Here is a 24,333-nt window from a genome sequence, read left to right on the forward strand (position 1 = left end):
GCAAGAGGGGGTTAGCAACTGCTGTTGTGAGCAAGTAGGAGAATAAACAAGAACACAGGGACAGTGTAGGGAGTCAGTAGACAGCATAAACGAAAAACAATACTGAAGCCAGTCTCTAAGTACTCATATTCCTCTTTGCATACTGGATTGCTAACATCTCAGCACTCAGATTCCCAGGCATCAGCATGTTACTCAAACTATAGCGAGTAGGTACCAGAACACTAGTAACAAAAGCCACCCTGCACATACAGGCACAGAATGCAGATGATACTGCATCTCACCTGTTACAGGCCATCCTTTAAAACTGTCCCCCAAGAGCTACGCTATGGGCTACTGCTGTGACAATTCAGAGAGCACAGAAATACTGCAGTCTTACATGTTCTCCTCACAATATTTAAGGATCTTTTCTGAGAGGGAACCAGTGAATTACAACAGAGTTGTTTGTGGTTTTGTGGACAAAAGCGCTGCTTGAAATATGGCTTCGAGAAAAGTAATTATTATTCAAATTATAATTCCAGATGGAAAGGTTCTGTTAAGGTGCTTTGTAAAGTATAAGTACTTGGGACGTATTAATAATCCATGCAACTTAAAATGGAAGTTAATGCTTTTATGATTGATCTGCTGCAGTTCTTCTGTGATCATCTTGGACAGTAACAAAGTCCTAGAACATGACACTGACTCTTTTTCTAATTCATCAGCCTTACACTGCATATGTTTTCCTAAGGGGGAAAAAAAAAAAAATTAAGCATATATAGTTACTTTGGAGCCCAGCCAGCCAGTCTCTTGTTCCTCCTTTCCTTCAGGAGAGTAGATCAAAGGCTATAATCCCACCTATCCACTTAAGTTACCAAAACAAGAAAATATTACTGTCATCTCTAATACAATACACACGCCTACCCAGACTCTTCCTACAGTTGACAAACTAGCTGATGAGCAGGCTTACATTACTCTGTGTGTCCAGCCTATATTTAAAAACTGACTTTCTTAGGAACATTATCATTAGGGCATTATTTATGTTCATTTTTTCCTTATGTCTTCAGAAAATTTTACATCATTTCTAAACTCAAATCACACCTTATACTCATTATTAACATTTTAAGAAGTTGTACACTCTCATTCCAGACACATATTAGTAATAATACTTATCAGAACGACAAGTTTAACTGAAAAGCAATGTCACTGTCGTTAGATAACTAACCAAGCTGCTGCTGCTGAAGATGAGACAGTTACAGGTAGTTGAAGTGCAGACATGAGGAATGTCTCCTCGTTTTTTGCCTCTTAAAACTTTTTTGTGTGCACAATACTCAACAGTTTAAATGAGATCTGTAGATTCCTGACTAGAAAAATAATATGAAAGAACAGGTGCTTTCATATCAGGGAACAGCACTCGGGGCAGGGGGAGGTTGGAAATCAATCCTCTTCACCCCCCAAGGAGCAGTAGGACAGACTGGCATATTTGTTAGGAAGCATCAACACAGAAGTACTTTAGAAAGACATGAACATGCTCCTAAATCCGGAGCCTAAGACTAGTAGCTCACACTCCACAATTAAATATGGAAGTTCAGTTACCAACAACTTAACGCTAACTTGTAAATAGCCTGAGCATGGGCCAGAGGTCTATTTTACTAGGCAACCAACACCATAAGATTCCTCAGAGTTTAAGTTCCAAATGGTAGACAGCAAGGGGAACATGGGTACAGAAAGCACATAAAAGTTAACGCTAATCAATGTAAGAGGCAGCAATCTCAGCACACAAGTCTAATTTTTTATCATAAAGCAAAAAAAAAAAAAGGGCAGGAAGTAGAGAAAAGGTCCTGCGAAGTTTGATAAAGAATTTGTCCTTGTTATGTGATACAGACAGAAAGAAAAAAAAATACCAAACACAAAAGCACATTTGAAAGTTTCCTGAATAGAAGAGAAAAGGTAGAAGAGGTAAAAACCAAAACAAAACAATCCAATTTTATAAGTGAGGATTGATGCAAAGTAGAAAAAAAGTTGATGTAAACTTGTACCCCTGGGTGGCACTGTTGGCCAACTAGAAACTTCAAAAGGCAGTGTCACAGGAAAACAAACCTGTAAACACAGCTGTCTGGCAGGCCACAGGGAACTGAATTCAAGCTAGCTTGCAGTTATGTCTGTTTAAGTACACTTTTTCATACGCTCCTACCTTAATAGCTTTCATCAATTGACCTAATGATTTGTGCCAAACTTACTTTTCTGACCTAGTATGATAAAAACTTAACAGCATATTCTATTTGCCTCCCAATTTAATCTTTGGGGGAACATGCCAGTTCTAGAGCATAGAAATATCTCATCCCTGAAATATCTGCTTTTCAAGAGAGAAGGAAAAATGCTGGGTACAGGGTCACCTCCCAGTGCTTAAGATGCTATTTTCCATTTTATGAGTAATCACTAAGTCCACCTTTACAAAGGGAAGGAAAAAAAAAAGCTACTTTAAGTGGAAATTGACTATCAAGCTGCTTTATTGAAACACTGCATCAAAGTACCCGTATATAAACAGGAACACAAAAATACATTTGCAAGGAGTTTAAAAAGAGCGTCCTGGAACCCCATCCAAGGCCTCTCCTCCCTAAGAAGGAGTCTTTCCCCCTAGACTACTAAGCCAGGCTCTTTCCTGATGATCCTCTGGCCCAAAATAGCTTGTGTTTATTTCTACACAGTGGTTCACCTTCAACAAGCTGCCCACCTCTGCCCTGCCTATAATATAATTCTTAAAATACTTCCCTGAAACACAGGGTTTGAAATGTGTCTCCCATTTATTTCCTAAGCAAGCACTGCCGTCAAATAAGCTATCACACAAAAGGCAAGGATCTTCTTTTTAAAAGATAACTTGCAGAGAAAAAGAAAGCAGTCCAATTATCTGCATCTATCACTAATTCCATGAGATTCCAGAGCCATTATGGAGATGCAGGGCAGGGGGGAAGATATCACATCAGTGACAAAAGGCAGGTGTTTAGCCAAGTCCCTGCTTGATTATTTCTGACTGACCAACTGCAGCCAGCACCCTGAGTGAAAGGCTGCTTCACTTACATATGCCTTCCTCCCTTCTCAGCACAGCAGACAAAGCTTACGGAATTCCACTCCTGAACCAAATACCTAACCTTCAGATTTTGTTTCATGGCTTGTATTGCCTTCTGTGAATTTGATCCAAACCCATTTCTCCTGAAGTCTCAGACTAACCAAAACCAGATGCCTCTTGAATTCCAGATCAGATTCTTACCACCAGACAATTCTACTTCCCAGAAGAGCAGAACTTTCTTCAAATGCATCTGTCACTACAAACACCCTCAAAGCGTCTCATCTCCCACAGAAAAGCAATGGTCCCATCTAAATAGTAACTGAATGCTTAAAGTAAAGTTTTACGAGAGAGGATAACAGAAACCAAACTGACTATTTGAAATGCCACTAGGTGCATAATAAGAAACATTAAGTTTTCAGGGGCCTTTTAGTCCCAAGCTACTTAGGGATACTACCTTTGTGGGGGAGTGGGAGGAGGTTCATAGAAGCTTACAATATAGGTAAAGCAAGATATTTTCTTGCAAAAATCTGCAGGACCAGTATGTCTAAGGGAATTTATAAAAAAAAAAAAAAACACACAACAAAACACAGCAAACATAAGCACTAGAAAGAAACCAGTATTACATTTGTTACTCATAATTGCAAACAATACATGTAGAATAAAGAAAGGTAGTAGGAATTTCAGTTCTAATTTTGTCATTCAACTTCCTCCCTTCTTTCAGGATTTTAAACTACACTATCAGAGTCACTGCAGTGAAGGCTGCTAGTGACCTTCAGATCCACAACCTGTTCCTCATTGTACAGGCATCACAGATCTAGCCGGCTCATCAACAAACATACATCAACAAACTGCCTTCAGCACAGACCAGCTGTCTTTTGAAAGGGCAACATGATGGGATGCGAATAATCCAGATTTCAGGGTGGTTAAAGTCACCCAGGGCCTGTGATGGTGAGGTTTCCTCCATCTGGAGGCTTTGAGGCCTCTGCTACTACCTATTCTGATGAGATGGTGTGTAGCAGGCTCCTACCGTGTTGTCAGCCATCTTGGTCTGCTCTCCAACACTTGCCTCAAAACTCTCAACTGTCTCATGACCCATTCCAAGGAAAAGCCCCGTCCATTCCAGCTCCAAATCTTGGCCTAGAGTACAATCCCTCCTGCTCACCTTCCTGGTCTGTTTTTGCGTATGAATCTGTATCCGTCCATAGCAGCACTTCAGTCGTGTCAGCTATCATGGTATCATAATATGTATTCTACCACACTCATCTAATTTAAACAAACTATATTGCAAATTAAAGTGCAATTGAATTAACAATTCAAAACAGTACACACTTCACTAGTTTTAATTCTAAAAAAGGACTACAATGGCAAGGAGCCAGGAGTTCACACTGATGTGTAACAAAGCTGCTAACAGACATGAAGCACTGACAACCTCTATACTTTCATCCAAAAACTACAGCTGAAGCAAAAGGAATGCACTTCACGAGACCAACATTGTGCCTGAGATTTCACACAGCAAAAAAATTGCAGTGCAACCATCCACAGCACTGAATTTGGAAGAAAAGCAGACTCAGTAGAGGAAATATCAAACTCAGATGGTATTTTTAGTTTGCCAGAAACCAGGCACTTTCTTTAGACAATAATATAAAGCCTATTTACATAGTCAGGTCTTTAGTCAGTAATCAACAGTTTAAGCACAGCAGTTAATTTAAAGTGAAGTATCAATCACTGAGAATGTCTGACAAACACTTAATACTGACGTGCTTTAATCTCAAAGAAGATGTCAAAAGGAAGAGACTCGAATCAATGTTCTATTGTTTTGGCTGGGACAGAGTTAATTTTCTTCATGGTAGCTGGTATGGAGCTACGTTTTGTGTTTGTGCTGAAAACAGTGTTGATAATACAGGGATGTTTTAGTTACTGTTGAGCAGTGCTTACACAGAGTCAAGGCCTTTTCTGCTTCTCACACTACCCCACCAGCGAGGGCTGGGGCTGCACAAGAAGTCGTGAGGGGACACAGCCGGGACAGCTGACCCCAAGGGCCCAAAGCAATATTCTATACCATATGACACCATGCTCAGTAATAAAAAGCTGGGGTAAGGAGGACAGGGGGACATTCGGAGTTATGGCGAAAGTCTCCCCCGGTAACCATTACACATGATGAATCCCTGCTTTCCTGGAGATAGCTGAACATCTGCCTGCTGATGGGAAGAAAGGAACTAATTCCTCGTTTTGCTTTGCTTCCACGCATGGCTTCTGCTTTACCTATTAAACAGTCTTTATTTCAACGCACAAGTTTTCTCACTTTTACTCTTCCGATTCTCTCCCCATCCCACCAGGGGAGAGCGGGCAAGCATCTGTGTGGGACTTAGTTGCTGGCTAGGGTTAAACCATGACATGTGCTTAAAACCCAAACGTTTATCCTTTCTTTTTTTTTTTAAACTATTACAAAATCTGTATATTAATTTTGATTCCAAGCATCCCTTTTCATCACAGTTGAAATCATGTTCCTAGCAAAAAAACCCCCACGCAACTCTAAAATATCTGTAATGTCTATAATAAAGCAATGTAGCATCTGTATACATTTAAAATTAATAAAAGTATGGCATAATCCAATAAGTACTTACGACTGACAGTAAGCAAGGCGCAGTATGAAATGAGAGATATGGTCTTTTCTTCTTGCCTCGTAATCATCCTCAGCTAAAGCCTACAGAACATATTATTATTATTTCAGAGAAATAATCTCTCCCAGATTAAAAATCCACAATTAATTTGTGTGGTGTATTAATACTCATCTTTAAGACAATAAATGCAAGGCTATTAAAGAAGTGTGCTGCCCTAAAGAAAGAAACCTATACTCTCAAAAAAACCTACAGCTCTAACAAAATGACAGAATTTAAGTTATAGGACAGTATTACATCCCCTGTACTTTTATTCAGAGTTCTTAAGTGGTGTAAAGTGCAAGAGAATTCCCTTTTTTCATTTTTACTTACTTTGTAGGGAAACTTAAGTTTCCGGAGCTCACTCTCCAGCTTAGTTTTGTATGTATCACTACCTCTTACGTGGCTGACACCAAGGTTTTCAATTACTTTGAGCACTGGGGGGGGTTGGAGAAAAGAGAAGAAAAAGTCCGTGTTAAAGACAACATAATGAAAAGAAATCTAACACAGTCATGTCTTGGGAAATGCACAAACTGGGGTAAGGCCATGGGAATTGCTTTTTGTGGTATGAGGAGCAAAGGGGTAACATGGAGGATGAGGCGTGGACCACCTTACCCTGTAGCCCACAACTCCTGAACAGCTCACCCAGCTCCAAGATCCACACAGTCAATACGGAAAAGGAAAAACCCTAACTGACGGATCAGTCCCTCAACACCGGTTTCCACTGAAATGAAGGAAACCTTGGATTCAGTGGTTTTCTGCAGTTCAGGGGAACCCTTGCGCCCAGCTACAACGATCTGAATTGCTGTACTGAGATGACATAGAACAGGTCGCAACACTTAGAAAGCAAAACATGCTCACAAAACCCACCAAAATAAATCAAAACTATACAGTCCTGGCTGCTGTACACCAAACACTTGTTGTGAAATCAGTCACAGTGCTCTGAAATACTTAAAGCAACAGATTTTCCTTTAAAGGGCGTTCATTTCAGCACGAGCAGGCAGCGAGTTCACATTAATAACCGGCAAAGAGAGTATCTAAGCCCGCCAAAAATACATACAGCCATGACATGAAGAATGAAAAGCTTCGGCGGAGGGAGGGCGGGACAAGGGACACGGGGACGGCCGGGGACGCTACTCACGCTTCAGGCGGTCGATGGCAAAGCTCTCAAACTCCACCAGCGAGATGTTTTCCGTGGGGGGCTCCAGGTAGAACTGCAGGCTGTGAGGGTACAGCTCCCGCCGGTCCCCCGCCAGCCGCCCCTGCTTCAGCCTCGCTCGGCCGCTGGAGAACTCCATCTACCCCGCCGGCGGGCCTGGGGGCGAGAGGCAGCACGGAGGGGAAGGAGGAGGGGAATGGCCGGCTGGAAGAAGAAGGGGAAGGCGGCCCTCGAGTGGGACAGGACCCAGCCGCCCCCTCCCGGAGTGACCAGCCGCCCCCTCCCGGAGTGACCAACCCCCCGGTCCCCACGACAACCGCCCCCGCCCGCCGCCATAAGGCGCAGGCCCTCACCTGCCGCCGCACCCCGGCTTCCCGCGCGCAGCCAGCCCCGCCCACTTCCGCCCCACTGCCCCGCTCCGCCTATCTGGGACCACGCCTCCCGCGCGGCTATTGGCTGGCGACAGCGAGGCGAGCGGAGGCCCCGGGGACGGTGCCCGGCGCCAACATGGCGGTTGCGGTGGGAGCTGTGTGGGCTGGTCTGTCGTACCCAAACGTCTAAAGTGATTAAAATGGTCTTTTTGGCCGGGTTTCCTGGCAGCGCGTGGTACGCTGTAACTAACTTTCTGTCAGTTCCTCGTTTTCATGACTCGTTTTTCATGTTTAAAAATATTTGCCACCAAATGAAACAAATCTTCTCCCTCCTTTTTTTCCCCCTCAGGGATGGCTGTGGGGGTCTGGGTGGAAGTCGCTTCCACCACCTGCCCACCCGCTGGCATCTTATATGTTCAAAATCTTGAATCATAGTGTGGTTCAGGTTGGAAGGGACCTTAAAGATCATCTAGTTCCAAACCCCTTGCCATGGGCAGGGACACCTCCCATTAGACCAGGCTGCTCAAAGCCTCATCCAGCCTGACCTTGAACACTTCCAGGGATGGGGTATCCACAGCTTCTCTGGGCAACCTGTTCCAGTGCCTCACCACCTTCACAGTAAAGAATTTCTTCCTAATGTCTAAATCTCCCCTCTTCTAGTTTAGAACTGTTAACCGTCATCCTATCGCTACGTTTCCTGATAATGAGTCCCTCCCCATCTTTCCAGGGGGCCCCCTTTAGGTACTGGAAGGCTTAAATACTGCAGTAATGGGGCTCCCAGGGGCCAAAGAGCAGTAAAGTCCATTACTGGCACTGGGCTACATCAGGTGGCCACCATTGCAGAGGGCCTGGCCATGTTTCACGATGCTGTTAAGCTGGTTTGAACATGAAATGTTCAGCACAGTATTCAAACACTGAGGAACTTCCTTCTAATTCCATGATCCCATAAACTCCGCACCATTCTACAGTTGTATAATATCATCATTTTTCCAAGATAACTGCAGGATTTGCCATTTTTGCCACTGGGTTGACCATTTTGCTGCATCTGAGATGGGACGATTCAGACTGGACGTTAGGAAGACGTTCTTCACCATGAGGGTGGTGAGACACTGGAACAGGTTGCCCAGAGAGGTGGTGGAAGCCCCATCCCTGGAAGTTTTTAAGGCCAGGCTGGATGGGGCTCTGAGCAACCTGGTCTAGTGGGGGGTGTCCCTGCCCATGGCAGGGGCGTTGGAACTAGATGATCTTTAAGGTCCCTTCCAACGCTAACAATTCTATGGTTCTATGTTCTGTTTTGTGTCCCTGCCTTAGAATGCCCCTAACTTGCTAATTTTCCCCAACCAGAAAAGCTGTTTAATGATCTTGCAACAAATTCAGAGTGTAAAGGGATGGAAAATCAGAATTGAAATAGTTCATGCCCACCAAGTGAGGAACATCAGCAGCTTAGGCTGGTAAGTTCTTAAGAACAAAGACACAATCATGGACAAGGACACATGCTGGTCTCATGTTCATGGGCAACACCTACAGCATTGCTGAGTAATCTGATTGCAGCATTAACATGCACTGCCACTGGAAGCCAGCCTAAAACTGTGTCCTGCCTCTGTACTTGTAGATTAAATGTGACGCTGAGTTCAACTGACATGGGATAACCCACTAAAATTACCCTTCGAAACAAGGTGGCCACCTCCAAATTGCCTAGGGAGAATACTCCTCATGCTAATTCTCAAACTGTGAAACGTGCTCTTTGGTCTGGGCCAAACCTCTGCTAAGGGACCATTTGAAGAGTTTAACAGGATAGAAAAACAAGTTTCACTCTCCAGGGCTGTTCTGTAGTTTTCCAGGGGAAAACATGCTGTCGGTATCTTATTATATATTTTTATATTATTTTTTATGTTTAACCCAAAGCAACTTTATATCTTTATATATATAAAGCAACTTCAACCCAAAGCAACTTTCTTCGAATAGCCAGTGCTCATCCCTGCACAGTTTCTTCCCTTCTCCACCCGGCTGCTACACAAGTTGCTCCAGCATAGAAGTGAATCCACCAAAATCCACCTAGTAGTTGCAAGAAGGCAGAGCTTTTGCCTTTGTCTGACCAGCATGTTAATATCCAAGACATCTTACTGAGACTGGCAGGGCACCGGCCAGGGCAGGTCAGGGAGTAAGACAAGAGCTCGCACATTTGCTTTGAGTGCTGTACCCGGCCTGGACCGGAGGGGGAGAAATGCGACAAAGCTGAGGAGCACTCCGCAGAAACCAGCAATGCTTTTCTTTTTTTTTTTTTTTTTTCCATTTCATTTCAATTAATGTTTAGGGTTTGGCATGTAAGCAGTACCACTCTATTAGAAACCATGGTATGCAGTTTGCTGTCCATCAGCATTTCTTCTACTGAAACCTGTCCTGCTGATTTTTTACAGGTCAGCAGTTATGTCTACATCTGCTTTTTTAAATTTTTTTTGTTTCACTGATACTAAGTAATGATCCCAAAATTGTCTGAAATTACGTGAAGACCTAACCTGTTTCTTTTTTTTTAATTTCAATTAAACATTAACACTAACATTATTGCAAAAAGTCATACAATTACTTCAGCAGAAATTAAGAAGCATAATTAACATCTATATTACAAGACTCAACTAAATTTTACAATGCAAAACCTTACGAGGGGTTTATCAGCCCTTTCACAGAAAAATCCTTTTCTTGGGAAAAGAAAACAGACAAAGAAGTGAAAAGATATCATCATAGTGGAAAACTCCCAAAATCACAATTCAAACCATCTCGTAACCCAAACTTTCTTACTGACGTATTTACTGAAACCTATAGACAGTTTCAACAGTATCAATTCCACAGTAACATTACCAATAGGGACTGATTTTTGAAGTATTTTTTTAAGAGAATCATTGATGTTGCAACAACCCACCTCACAAATGTTTTCCAACATCCATATGGTCAGCTGTCAAACTGTCACCATCATCCCATCCAAACACAGTCCAATCCATCGTATCCCAACCTGTTCCGCTACCTAATTAACAAAATCCAAATCCCTTATTTGCATTAAATATATATATCATTGCAGTTTCTACTCCCACTTTTGTTATACTAGCTAGCAGAGTGCCCGGTGCTAATCCATCAGAACCCAGTATGATTACCACTGCTAATAAGAGGGTAGATATGGTGATGCCAATATCCAGTCCCTTTTTCAAGGTGCCCCATTGATCCATCATGTCTGGGATGTTTGGATCTCTATGGATGGCAGGGATTAGCACAAAATGTCCCTTCTCTCCTTCCAGCTCCTTTTCAGCTGTTAATCTACCACAATCTTATTTACTGTGTGTATCATCAGCCTGATAGAATTCTCATGTAACTCAGTCTTTCTATATATTGTCTTTGTAACTTGCTTTCTTTATGTTTTCACCTTTTAAAATAATACTCCTAATTTTTTTTAAACTTTTGCTTATTCACAATCTTTATTTATAGATTTTTCCATCCTTTAACTCAATTCCTTTACTGGTCTGGCTTTTTCAGAAGTCTTGACAGATTTACACTTTTCCTGTAGTGTATTTGTATCATGGCTGGCCCAACTTCTCTTTGTATGTCTGTTTTGCAGTTCTCTGCTCCAGGTTTTCTTATTACTTCTTTAAATATTTGCCATCCAGGTTATAGGGAGATTTTTTTTCTGACCACGATGCACAGATACCTCTGTACTTACTATAAATAACAGGGCAAATGTTCTGAGCTGGCCTTTAAATTCCTGCAGGCTCTGAAGCGAGTAAAGCGTGAATCATGCAGTGAATAGAAGTTCAGGGGGCTATTTTAGTCAGAATACACTCTCAATCTCTCAGTGTTAATTTATTTAAGTGGGGAGTGATGACGGTCACATCCCTTGTGACACTCTAAGTCTCTCTGGCTCCACTCATACAGCGCTTTCAGATCCTGGATTTATTCCCCAAGTCCCCTGTCCAAGGCTCTGGTACACAGGCGGAGGAAATCTAGATACATCTTCACAATCTTCTTAAATTTATCCTGACAGGTAGGTCTATCATCCACCTCCGCCTCTCACTGCATGCATCTTCTTCAGTATGTTTAGGCTGATGTAGCGAATATGCTCACTGCATCCTTGTTCTGTTACATATCGTATTTTCAATCCCTTAGCATCATTTTTCAGGCTACATATCAAGGAAGAATCTGCCTGTGCCTGTGCTAGGCTTCTCCAAAAGGATACCACTCTTCTACTCCATTACAATATGTTCCATGTGCTTTAAATAATTTTGCCTGCCATGCTGGGGCTTGGGGGAGTGAGGTGGGTTCTTTTGTTACTCTTCCTTTAATAACTTTTGAGCATTCAACCAATGTTAGAGAGAGGGGCTGAAGCATCAAAGATAAGAAGTACTGGCAAATTTGAGAAATCAGAGTCTGGGTAAAGGAAAGAGAGAGAGATTCAAATTTCTACCATGGGAAAGAAAAGCAGAACTCAGCCTCTTTTGTGCGTGGAGCAACAGCAAGCAGCCAGTTAACACAAACATCCTGGTCGATCAGCTTAAATATAGCTTGAGATCAGCCACCGCTCCGTCGTCTCCAAACAAACAGGGGAAGGTTTGAACTATCACGCATGAGGACTAAGAAAGTAGAATTATTTTGTAGGCTTAATGTATTCTGCTGCACAAGCATCTTCTTTTTCCTCATCTAATATCTATCTTTACCATATTTAAAATGTGAGCTTCTGAAACACGCAAAGAAGTTTTTCAGTCTTTCTATCTGTATAGATACTGATGTTTTCTTTTCTTGGAAATGATTACCACTAAACTAATTTACAAGAAAAAAAATGCATTTGTTACATATAATATTTAAGATTTGCTGCATTTCTAATACTCTCTTGAGATTAATCAAATTTCTACCTGTATAGCAGTAGAGAATAGGATCCTTTCTTATGAAGTAATCTGTAGGCAATTGAAAAATTTCTCTAACCCTGAAAGAATTACTCTCCATCATAAAAACTAGACATAGCAATGTATCTAGGATTTTTTTATCTTTTTCTTTTAATGATATAAAGCACTAATTGTCAGGATTCAGAATAAGGCAAAGGAGGTTTAAAATATTTTTTACAAGGAGACTTTCTTATTGTCTGAAAGTTCCAAAATATTATTCTATCTCTATTAAAAGAAACTCACTGCAGTTTAAGGATTTTCTTCAGCCTTTTGGGTGTTTATTTAGGGCTATTGAATAATACAGACTTGGCCAGGCGGATTTCCCGTATTAAGCCTATGACTTGATCATGAAAAAATGTCCTGTTCTGTACTGACACACACTGAGTTTTCGAGTACCCAGTCACCGTGTAAAACAGCCTGCAAAATTCCAACCTAAACATAAGTGGCGAGCCGCCTTCCAATTGCTAATAAATCTCCGTGTTACACTTACCCAGAGCACTTTCACCATTGCAAGTGAAAACTCCCAAAATAAACACCAGGGTGGTAGCCGGTCTGCCTCATCTAGTCACTAAACCCGCACCTACCTTTTAAGCTCTTCTTTTAAAAGGAATAGTTTCCCATGGAATACTTGGAAAGAGGTAGGTATCCCACCGGCTTCCGAAAGGACATCCAGCCTGCCTAAATTTAGGTGCCTGGGTAGCTGATGTATTTTCCGTTTGTTTGTCTCAAGTTTGGGTTGGGTTGGATTTTTTTTTGTTTTCTGGTTTTGGGTTTTGTGGTCTTTTTCAAATGTAAGCGATGCACAGGAGTGGAAACTGAAGTATTTTTGCAAATTAGGGGAAAAGAGTCTCCCTTGTACGTAATACTAGGTCCTGTTCCCTGTTATGACTTGATACCATCACAAGGAGTTAGACATAACCCTTATGTCTAGCCTTACGCAAGCATAATCCCAAATTAATAGGAAGTTGCCTGAGTAAGACATACGAGATGAAGATGATTAACATGCTAGCTCATTCTTGAGCCACCTTCCTACTAGAAACTAAATATATTACTTTGTCTTAGTTCTTAGTATTTTTTTCTTTATATCACTTTTGTCATGTTCTACCATTTCCTTTGGCTGAGGCTTTGTGGCAGTTGAGCTAAAGAAGCAACACCGACTAGCTTATTGAAAAATAACGGTGAAATGTTCCAATAAAGGCTCCTCTCCCCATTAAGTCTTGTCTAAAACTGCATTGGTTTCACTGGAAGCAGAATGTAGCCTCAGAATGTAAAACCCCAATCCCATCCTCCAGCACTCTGGACATCAGTTCCTACTGTAATGCTCCTTAAAATTCAGGGCTTGCTGATAAAACTGTTGATTTATTTTCATACTACAGAGCTAGAATAACTATTGGCACCAGTATCTTGGCAATCTTTCTTCAGATCGCCTACGTGAATATGTAGAAATCTGGTACACACATTAATAGCTTTGAAAACTACATGGTACCTTTGCATAACAAATTTCAGAAGCTGAGACTAATAAATTTTAAATCACCATTAAAATTGCCTACAATATAGCCACACTAAGTAGAAGAGATGACTGCGTTTATACTTCCGAGTTTGGATAAACCGAGTTTATCCATTGCACAATTATTCACAACATACTGCTTTCAAAACCACAAGGTTATTAGATATATTGAAGACCTAACATTTTTATAACAAATCTGGTAACAGTTAAATGTCAAGGGTGGATCACAATGAATCCAAATGAATCCAGCTGGTATACCTTACTGTCATATTTAGGTGGCATTGATGCATGGCAAAAAAAAGCAGCAGCATTTTTTTTCCCTAGCATATAGCATCCCAAATGCTTTCAAAAGTGACTGTGTTCTCTGTATACATATTTAGTTTTTATAGACCCATTACTTATGTGGGTATCTGCATGGTATTACACACTTCAGTGCCTGCAGTTTTGCCTTCTCAATGAACTGTATGCAGATAAATATGGGTATGAACGGTGGCAGATATGTAATTATATATTGAGTGTTGAGTACATGTGGAGGTGTTGAGTGCCTCACCAATTTACGATGAATATGATGGTCTCTATGACAACTTGATGCTCCGTGCTAGTTCTTTCAAGAGCAGAAGTTCCTCTAGACCAAACTTTAGGCAAAAGTAGACTGAAAGTAGAGTAAAGCAAAGATCGGTTAAGCAGGTACAATGGTTACAATAGCAGTCATCACAGCTAAAAATCACTGTTGACATTTCTCCCTATTCTTCTTGCTGTTTCTGGCAGTCTGAATACTCTCCTGATTCCTCCCTCTCTCGATTGCATAGTACAGAGAGTCCACACTCGGCCGCCTTCACCCTGCAAGGCAAGAGCACCGAGTAATGGGCACCGATAGGCAGATTCTAGAAAGCAGGGAAATAAACCAAAATGAGCGTAGTTTAGCTGCAGGAAAATGGTCAGTTGCACAGCAAAAAATGCTGAATTTTGCATTTCAGAGAGCCAGCCAAGTCTTGTTTTAGAATAGCAGAAAATTCACATGTGTTAGAGCTGCTCTAGTTTACAATCACCTACTATTTCAGAGATCTTTTCAACAATTCTAAAGGCTGGAAGTCTCAAGTCAACACAAGACATTTTTTTTCTACAAAGTCCACAGCTGTGGGGTCACATAGCACAAAGAGCTCTCAGACTGGTTTAGTTTGTGTGCTTTAGTTTGAAGTTTGTTGTATTCCAACAAATTTGTTTGGTATTTTATTGATTAGGAAAAGTTTCTGTCTTTTTTTTTTTTTTGTTCCCCGTAGTGGTTCTCTATTGAATGCAAAGCCTTTCTCTTACTCTTGAGGACAAACACATTTCCATGGCCAAAGGATCACCTAAGATTAAGGCCAACAATTATTTTCCTTGGGAATAAAGCATCTTTCTAGGAAGGTAAAAGATGACAGGGGCTTGGGGAGCCAGTTTTCCATGCTTTCACTTCAAGTGCAAGAAATTCTTTGCCTTCCTTTCTCTATCATAAATACAAATTGTTAAATAAATAGAAATGCTTTTAAAAATAAGCAATAACACACAGCAACAAAGCACTAAACTTCACGTACAGTTCTCCCTCTGGTAAGAGTATAAGAGAAACAACAAACCATGTGGGATGAATTCATAATATTGCACGTATCCCTAGAAGTTTTCCACACAGTAGAGAGATGAGGCTAGTACAAAAACCTACATAGGACAAAACCCTCTATGGTGTACAAATAGGTACTGCATAACAATAATGTATTTGTTAGTAGAAAGAAACTAAATATACCAGAAGAGTAATAAAAGAAAAACTACATTTGGTTTTGATTAAAAAGTCCAATTAGTTGAAGATTAACTGGAACGAGAAGGACAATGAGAAAATCAGATAGTTGGAAATGTGCTCTTCTGTGATGGTAACTCACACTTAGGGTGTAAAAGTCCACTGTATCATCTCTCAGGGACCTCTTGCAAAGGTGAACAGAGAATTTCCTACAAAAAAACACAGTTTTACGGCAGTGAGAGAGCTGCCAGTAGCCCTTTGGTGGCAAGTGGTGAGGGGGCAGCACAGCCTCCGTGTCACGCCTCCTCATCCAATGCCGACCGATCTTATTGCCTTGCAGGAGGGAGCAGGTGACACTCTCAGGGAACAGAGCCAAGGGTGTTAATTTATTTACAGGCCTGGGAGCATCTTGGTTTTGCTTTGTATGCCCATGCAGCCTGAAAATTCTACACAGGGCACTGAGAAAGCCAAAGCCGTAGAAGGAGAGTCTCAAAAAGGGAGGGACAGCCCCAGGTGTCCTCGGAAGTATGCTGGCTAGGCTGCTATTCTTACCTCCGCAGTCTCCTCACCTGCCATCCCAGTTCACTTACAACATCTCAGTCCACTCTGACAGTTTCTAGGCCCCAGGAACTCATGATGCTCATTTTTCCCATCCCCTCAGTATGTCCTCCCCCGGCTGTGTCTCCTGCATAGGCAGTGCTTCTGTTACTGCCTGCGCAGATCCCCCAGCTCCAAATATGCAGACATCCCTCGCTGGTAGGTAGCCGTAATTCAGTAGTTGGAGTAATACTAGTAACTCCATCCCCAACCAGCCTGGTGTCCTGGATAATGCCATCGTATTTCACTTCTCTCCCTCACTCACAGCCCCACAGGGAACCCTATTTCTTCCCACACCTCTTTTCACCAGCATCAGACTTACTGACCTGCTTATTCTGCATCTCCAGGCCCTTAGTTCAGCAGTTGCAGCTGAAGCGGTCGAGACTCTGTTCTTCATTCTGGCTCCATCTCAGCTTTGCCATCCAAGGAGTTCAGACTGTCCGGGGAAGAGGAGCAGAGCTCCCACCTCCCAGCCTTCAGCCCCTCCAAACGTAGGCACAGGCCAAGTAGGCAACAGCGGCACCTTCCTGGTGCAGCCTCCTGACAGTACTGAAACACAAAGGAACACATGGGACACAGGGCTTTTCTGAAAATTCAGTGACGTGATGGGATGTATAAAAAGAACAGGGGGGAGGTATAATGACATTTGAGATAATTACAAATACATTTGCTCTTACAGATTATTGGCTTCAGAGGTAAAAGACTCGCATAACTTCCCATTTCATTTATCCTTCTTCATCGTGTTTTACTTCTATAATTTTTATTGAGCTTTTTCCTCAGAGCCTGGTATAAAAATACCTGCATTCACTTATAAGGTTCCTGTCCCCCTCAGTAAGCTAAAGTTGGACTCATTAAAGTTTTTTAAGACTGCTATGATAGACTCTTCAAAGTTCAAGTGTAATAGCCTGAATATAGATGAGTTTTCAGTGGCAGCCAAAGAAAATGTCAGAAACTCATTCTCCCTGACATTTTTGAACTTCGAAAAGACTGAAAAAAGTGCCTGGCTGAGACTTTGCGAAACCAACCAAATTTTTATAACAATTTGTCTTTGCTGTTGGGATTCTCTACTAGCCACACTTTTACTTTGGGGTATTATCTTTCCCATGCTGTGTAGGACTAAGAAGTCAGTTGGCTAGAATCTTTGGATACCTGTAAAAACTCCTTAAAAAATGAGATTGCTCTGGAAATTCACAAGTACAATTTCTAGATTGCTTTTGTGATTGACAGATCATTTCCCATCAGTGACAATTGTCTATTTTAAATTGTGGTCTACCGATGATGGGTTCACTGGAAGGTGCTCTTAGTGGTGGTCTACAGAAAGAGACTGGTCACACAATTAGAAAAAATAGAATGCACTCTATGATTTACTTTTTCTGCTTTGTTTTTCAATAGATTTTAGAGCTGGAAGAAAATATATTTAAACTGCCTACATACAACAGGCCATAGAATTTCATCCACCGTATGGATCTGTACAACTAAAATTGATCTAAGATACCTGGTTTAGGAAAGAACAAATCTTGGGATCTTTCAGTTAAACTCAAATCCAAATTTTCTGGAGTAAATTTGAAGTAAAAGGGGGATCTGGTTGTGCCAAAGCTTAGTAAAGCCCACATGCTGTGGTCACAAGAACGTGGAACATATTACATATCTGAAGTTTGCAGCAAGATGTTGCAAACAGTCCTTTAGATCAATAGTTATTTTTTCACATATGACAGCAAGACTAGGCTGGTAGAGACCACTGTCTATTTTCTTATATTTACCAAAATGTGGGGGTTTTTTCCCTATAGCTTGGCTGTAACATCTTACAAAGTCAAATTTTGTTGTCTTGTTGCTTTTAACTAAGAGTAGCCTTTCTTAAGTATAAATTGCTTTCCTCTCCCGCTTGCAAAAGAGATACAGAAGACTTACAGAGGGCAGCCTAGTAAACACAGATGCAGAATATTTCTACTGTGGTCTGTACAAAGAAGTTCTAAAGTTGTCTGTATGTTTCCCAGTTTTTTTTTTTTTTTTCTTTTATGGGTGTTACAAATTTCTTGCCTTGTTTTCCTCCTTATGGGCGTGGACATAGATTTAGTTTTTATGTCTACGTTGACATGATCTCAGCCTGACAGTACATTATGGGAAGCTGGAAGATTTATTGGCAGAAGAGGGACTGTTGGAAGAAAAGCTGTGTAGTGGTAATTGGAGAATGAGTCAGTGTCTGGAGTCCAGCTGTGCCTGCTACACAAGCCTGACTAGAGAAATCTGAGTTACTCAGATTTCTTCAACTATCTGAAACTGGCTTTTTCAAAAAAAAAAAAAAAAAAAGGGAATAGGCTTTATGTATGCTGGATACATTTTTAGCTGACAACATTTGTTTAAAAGCAGCAAGATACCTTTCTTCCTTCTTATCGTTGTTAGTATTGCAGTGGAGTGTAGGAGCCATGCTCCTGGAGAAGCAATTCATTATAAACGCACAGACCGGCATGTCTGAAAGATGTCATGGCATCAGCATCTCAAAATGCACCAATAATAGTTTGATATGCAATAAGTTCTGTGACTAATATTGTAAAAACACCTCCATCCTCACCCTGGGAGGCAAAGCATTGCTATTTCTTATTGCACACATTTACAGTGGTAGAAGATTAAGAAGCGCAGCATCTATTCCGCGCTGGTATTATTTTAAATAATGATTTGAATTGTGAGGCTTGCTTCATCAACATCCCCCCCCCCAAAAAAATTGAAATTCTAACCTTTGAACAATACATTATTTTAAGGAAAAAGGCATTTAAATGTGCTTAGAAAATATTGTCAAAATAAATACTGAATTTGAAGCAAATTTTATAAAATTAAGCGCTTGCCAATCCATTATTTTTATCTCTTTTGCCATACTAATAAAAACAGTTACTTCTAAATGAAGCATTCCTCACAGATTGCAGTGAGAACCTCAAAGTGTTACAGTGGATATCTGTTACCTAATTTTACTGTCAAGACAAAGAAAAACAAAGAATAAATTAATTGCGAATAATTCACATTTTCCCATTTCATTGCATTTTAATAATCCCTGAAAGTTTAGAAACGTAAGTAAGGAATTTTCTTTTTTCACATACAAGATTCATGAAAGATTCATTGAAGTGTCACGTGGTTGCCCAGTTTCTCATCTCAGTTTTTGGCTTACTCATTGCAATTATAAGATAAATAGACCAAAAGTTCAGGAGAGCAAACCTGACAAGATAGCATGTCTTGTATTTGTTACAGGCATTAATAACACTATTTCTGGAATTTTAGATCCACTCGAGAATTTAAATAAACTAAAAACAGAAGGGGAAAAAAAACCAAGCTGTGTTATCCATTCCTCTCTGTCCCCATTACCTCACACAGATGTTTCAAAACTATTAATTCCAGCTCTGGGTAGCTATGAAGGTAGCAGTGCCTGCTGTGGTGTAGAGCTGGATGTCTGAGTAGCTTTGTTCCAGCTGGGAAGGGAGAGTGACCAACATGGGCTTTGAGAACACGTCATTGAATAAAGAAGATCTCCCTGAAGCATTTGGGACCTGGCGTAATTCCTGAACTCTCTACGGCATTAGAAGTACAGCACTTATTCTGTGATTAGGAGAACACATACAATTTGGCTTTTTATGGATCACCATCTTTTCTTTCCCCTAGCATGCCCACAGCCCTCTGCTCCATTTCACACACAACAACCTCACCCTCTTCCCCATTCTTGTTTCCTAGGTGCTTCTTTTCTTCCTTGCTGCCAGAAGAAGACAGTACATGTGCTGAGCATATCCTGGACACTGATTAGCTAAGTAGTGGCTATCAAAAGTGACGGATGATTTCTGCTGTCTTGCCTCCGGTGAGCCACACTCATTTATCTGGGCCTCTTTCATCTACTTAGTTGACAGTTTTCAGACAACGTGTTGAATGTTTACCATCTTTGAGATGTTTATCTATCTATATTATTTTATTTCGATCTATATTATTTTGAATCTACTTTCATTAGTATAGAAAGAATCATTCACTGCCATTACCAACTCAAATAGAGAATCCTTCTTCTGCAGTTGCATTAGCAACAGTCTGCAAAGGCAGTCAGCAGAGATCAGCTGTGTGGACAGTATTTGCAACGCAAATAGTGGGTCCTTGTCTTCGCCACAAAATGTCGCATGGAATGGGGACAATGCTGATAGGTCATATGGTGCCCATCTTGCAAACTTATAGCACATCGTTTCTGAGGCAAAACCAAGATATTTTGTCACAATACAGCTTTCTCAGTTCTCTTGTACGTCTTACGGAAGAAGGTATTTTATTGGAAGATCCTTAAGGATTACGACTACCAGAATTCAGTTCTGTAGAATATTCCATACCTCACGTGGTTTCTCACACCATGGTTTCACATGATGATAAACTCCGCAGTGACGGTAGCATAGACATTTTCTTTTATCCCCGTGTGATGATGTGCCATGCTGTGAAGCAGACCAGGGAACTAACTGATTTGACTTTAAGAAAAAAACTTAGTGCTTTTTGAACACTATTTGAGTTCAAATCCAGTTCACATTGTGAGCACACAAACTGTTGTTCCAGTGCAACTGAAAAGTCTGTCCCCATCTTTCTTATAAGCCCCCTTTAGGTACTGAAAGGCTGCTATAAGGTCTCCCTGGAACCTTCTCTTCTCTGGGCTGAACAACCCCAGCTCTCTCAGCCTGTCCTCATAGCAGAGGTGCTCCACCCCTCTGATCATCTTTGTGGCCCTCCTCTGGACCCGCTCCAACAGGTCCATGTCCATCTTGTGCTGAGGGCTCCAGAGCTGGACACAGTACTATAATAAATAAGAAAGATAAAAATTAACTCCTACCCTTGCTAAGATGACTGAAAACCAATCACTAGGCAAAGAGCCTTGGTATTGAAAGAAATCTAAAGCTACAAAAGTAGAAAATCTGAATCTAAAGCAATCTATGCACTAGCCCCATAAGTGGGACATTGGATTAAAGCGCAAATATTCTTTCATAGCAACCATCACCAAGGACATCAGTTATATAAAAATGTGATATAAAAATGTGAACAGATAGATATCCTTCTGCAAATGAAGTAAAAGTGGGTTGTTCTCCATCTGGAAGGTTGATAAATGAAATGTTGAACTATTTGATGAAAAACATCAGGAGCCATTGACACGTCTTTTACAATCACTTTCTACACCTGCCTACTCACTACCGTCAGGGCAATGCCAAACGGAGGTTGGTTGTAGGTCTTTTTACACACATGCATCTATACAACGTGCAGGAGTTGCAAATACAGGAGCAGCCCAAGCATCTACTTAATCCGATCTGTTTCTGACTATGATTGGTACCAGATGCTGCAAAGGAAATTTCCACAGAATCCATGAGGTAAGCAGTCATGGAGGAACTGATATATAAGGACAGTTTCTTCCTAACTTTCCTGTTTAGCTGGTGCGTGCCCTGAAGAATGGCATCTTGCGCCCTTTCCAAATTCACACTCTCCCATTACCTTAATAATGTATATATTGTTTAGTAAACCCCGTAGCTTTCTTTCTGTACCCTGCTGCAAGCTTCCCCCATCACCAGGGCTTTCACAGTCTGTGCACCAAGGAGCCACGGGCCAGCTCTGACACCACAGCTGCACAACCTCTGCTCAGACTGCCAAAAATGAGCTGTGAGGCTGTACAGAGACAAGAAAAATAAAAATCAGAGGTAGAGCTAGAACTGGTGAGTCAAGATTGTTAGCAGCTCAAGGATTCAAGAGAGAAAACATCGTCATGGAAAGGTGTATAACCCTAAATTATAAAAGAGAGGGAGGCTTGTCAGCCCAGGGACAAGTCAGGAGCTCCTGGGTCAAGTCACCAGTGTCATGAGTGTTGGTGGTGCTGGTGGTAGGTGGCCCAGCAGCCCTGTAGATCCATTGCGGGGAGCCGTGGGACCAGCCTGGCCTCCTCCTCATGACTGATGCCTGGCTGGGCAGCAAACACCCTGGGTGCCATATCTGGAGCAGCGAGCGTATTGATCCTTAACCTAAGAGGTCATTAAATCCAAGCTAATTTTTGTGTAAGTCAATAAGCACTTGCTTAGTACTTGTAAGTTGTGCATATCCTGCTTGAGGCTACACATGCCCAAACAAATCAGCTCAAAATAGGGACCGTAACAATTGACGTGTGCTTATTTCTGAAATCTGCTGGACTCTCAACCTCAGTAATTTATCGAACAATCAAATCCATGGATTATGTGTTGTATAAAACACTGGTAATTGTGTAAACTGAGAGAAATTGCACATTTCTGAGTCTGTGCTGCAGTTGCCTGATTGAAGCACGTCTTTTTCAACGTGATGTTTTATATTACTTCTTAATCTCTGCAAAACCAGCCAATTCCTACCACTTGATTTGCTCATACTGCAGTGATTCAACCCTTGGCATTTCTAGCAGATTCACCACAGGTAATGAGTTGTGACATGTGTGTATAGCTCATTGAGTAGATAGCCCACAACTGTGCCTATTTTGTTTTTACAAGCATTTTTGTTCAGTTACACTGGACAATGCAGCCAGCAGGATAATATTTTCATGAAGTCATCTTTTGCAGTAGCTGTTGTTTTTTTTTCAGTAGCAATGAGAATTTCTGAAACAGAATATTGTTGCTAATTACTTTCACTCACCTAATTTAGGCATCTAAAGCTTAAGTGCCTGGTTTAAGCTAATTGACTTGGCTGCCTCAGTGGTTACTGGAGAGAGAGAGGTCTCAGAGAGCAAAAGATCTCCAGTGTATTTTTGACACTTACTTTATCCCAAGATGAATCACCCACCAGGAGTCCTCCCTCTTTCTGCTGAGTACAGAGGTAGTCAAAATGATAAATTTCAACTGGATGCTCACCTTTGCTTTTATGCCGTGAACGTATGAAGTTATCTGCAGATGGACTGCAAAGAAACAATGTTACATAGACACAGCTTGAAATCACACTTAGAGAATCACAGAATCACAGAATGGCAGGGGTTGGAAAGGACCTCTGGAGATCATCTAGTCCAACCCCCCTGCCAGAGCAGGGTCACCTAGAGCAGGTTGCACAGGAACGTGTCCAGGCGGGTTTTGAATGTCTCCAGAGTTGGAGACTCCACCACCTCTCTGGGCAGCCTGTGCCAGGGCTCTGCCACCCTCAAAGGAAAGAAGTTCCTCCTCATGTTTAGGTGGAACTTCCTATGCTCAAGTTTGTGCCCATTACCTCTTGTCCTGTCCCCGGGCACCACTGAAAAGAGCCTGGCCCCATCCTCCTGACACCCACCCTTTAAGTATTTATAAGCGTTGGTAAGATCCCCCCTCAGCCGTCTTTTTTCCAGACTGAAGAGACCCAAATCCCTCAGTCTTTCTTCATAAGAGAGGTGTTCCAGTCCCCTAATCATCTCAGTAGCCCTTTGCTGTACCCTCTCCAGCGGTTCCCTGTCCCTCTTGAACCGGGGAGCCCAGAACTGGACACAGTACTCCAGGTGCGGCCTCACCAGGGCAGAGTAGAGGGGGATAGCTGATACATACTATTTTAGAGATATAGGAAGCAAGCTTGAGATTTTCTACTCCAAGCCAAACGATCCCTCCAGGTCTCTTTCTTTTGCATTGTTATGATGAAACCTGGATGAAGCTTCACTGAATTTGGTGAGCACAATGAGTAGTTCAGCTTCTTTTGTGGTGTGTGGGGTTTTTTTCTGGGGGGCGGGAGTGGGGATGGGAGTGGAATTTCAGAAGGAGCCATCACGAAAAGCCCAGCCCACAAGCCCACAAGTGAGGCCGTGAACATGGTTTTGCAGCTGGTCATCATATTTGAAGAAGCATGGAGAGTCGGTATTTCTGGAGAGTCCAAAAACAAATACAGTCAAAGATCTAAAATCACAAAAACATAATGAAGTTGGTTGTTTAGCTTAATAAAGAGAAGACTGATAGGGAAGAGTGAGAACCTGATGATTTTCAAAAACCATCATGGAGGAAAAGCAATTATCACAGCAAGGAAAATTTCAGAGTAGACATAAGGAGAAACCTTCTCATAGTAAAGAAGTGCCTGGGGGGACTCGTCAAGATTTCATTACTGGAGCTTGTTAACACTAAACAAGACAAGTATCTATCAGGAATAACTTAGGCATAGATGCTCTGCCCTAGGGAAAGAGAAATAGAGCAAATACATCATTCCTCTATAATCTTTCATTGTCTAAATAATTTCTTATTTATAAAAAAAAATATTTCTTATTTCTCTGTTTCTTATAAATTTCTTATAAATAAGAAATGGGCTGACAGGAACCTCATGAAGTTCAAAAAAAGGGAGTGGAAAGTCCTGCACCTGGGGAAGAACAG

At 41.5% G+C, this 24,333-nt stretch overlaps 2 protein-coding genes across 9 annotated transcripts in view; one reads left to right on the forward strand and one right to left on the reverse strand.

Annotated features, from left to right (window-relative positions):
- The window catches only part of PRIM2 (DNA primase subunit 2), a 132,024-nt gene extending 115,437 nt beyond the window's left edge, over window positions 1-16,587 (reverse strand). Inside the window, exons 1-7 of one of the 8 annotated variants that reach the window (XM_074581531.1) lie at window positions 16,348-16,572; window positions 15,567-15,633; window positions 14,207-14,308; window positions 10,145-10,246; window positions 6,839-7,012; window positions 6,031-6,134; window positions 5,665-5,744 (exon numbers count right to left, since the gene is read on the reverse strand). In XM_074581531.1, the coding sequence (XP_074437632.1) occupies window positions 5,665-5,744; window positions 6,031-6,134; window positions 6,839-6,995 (341 nt within the window). In that variant the 5' untranslated portion in view covers window positions 6,996-7,012; window positions 10,145-10,246; window positions 14,207-14,308; window positions 15,567-15,633; window positions 16,348-16,572. Of the gene's footprint in view, window positions 1-5,664; window positions 5,745-6,030; window positions 6,135-6,838; window positions 7,099-7,209; window positions 7,272-10,144; window positions 10,247-14,206; window positions 14,309-15,566; window positions 15,634-16,347 lie in introns of those variants that run through there. The other 7 variants (XM_074581533.1, XM_074581532.1, XM_074581528.1 and 4 more) reach the window with 7 other exon arrangements.
- The window catches only part of RAB23 (RAB23, member RAS oncogene family), a 40,927-nt gene continuing 27,658 nt past the window's right edge, over window positions 11,065-24,333 (forward strand). Inside the window, exons 1-2 of the mRNA XM_074581542.1 lie at window positions 11,065-11,254; window positions 19,736-19,856. The gene's annotated coding sequence lies outside the window, so the exon portion shown is untranslated. The remainder of the gene's footprint in view (window positions 11,255-19,735; window positions 19,857-24,333) is intronic.

Source organism: Larus michahellis, chromosome 3 (genome assembly GCF_964199755.1).
Source record: "Larus michahellis chromosome 3, bLarMic1.1, whole genome shotgun sequence".
Taxonomy (NCBI): Eukaryota; Metazoa; Chordata; class Aves; order Charadriiformes; family Laridae; genus Larus; species Larus michahellis.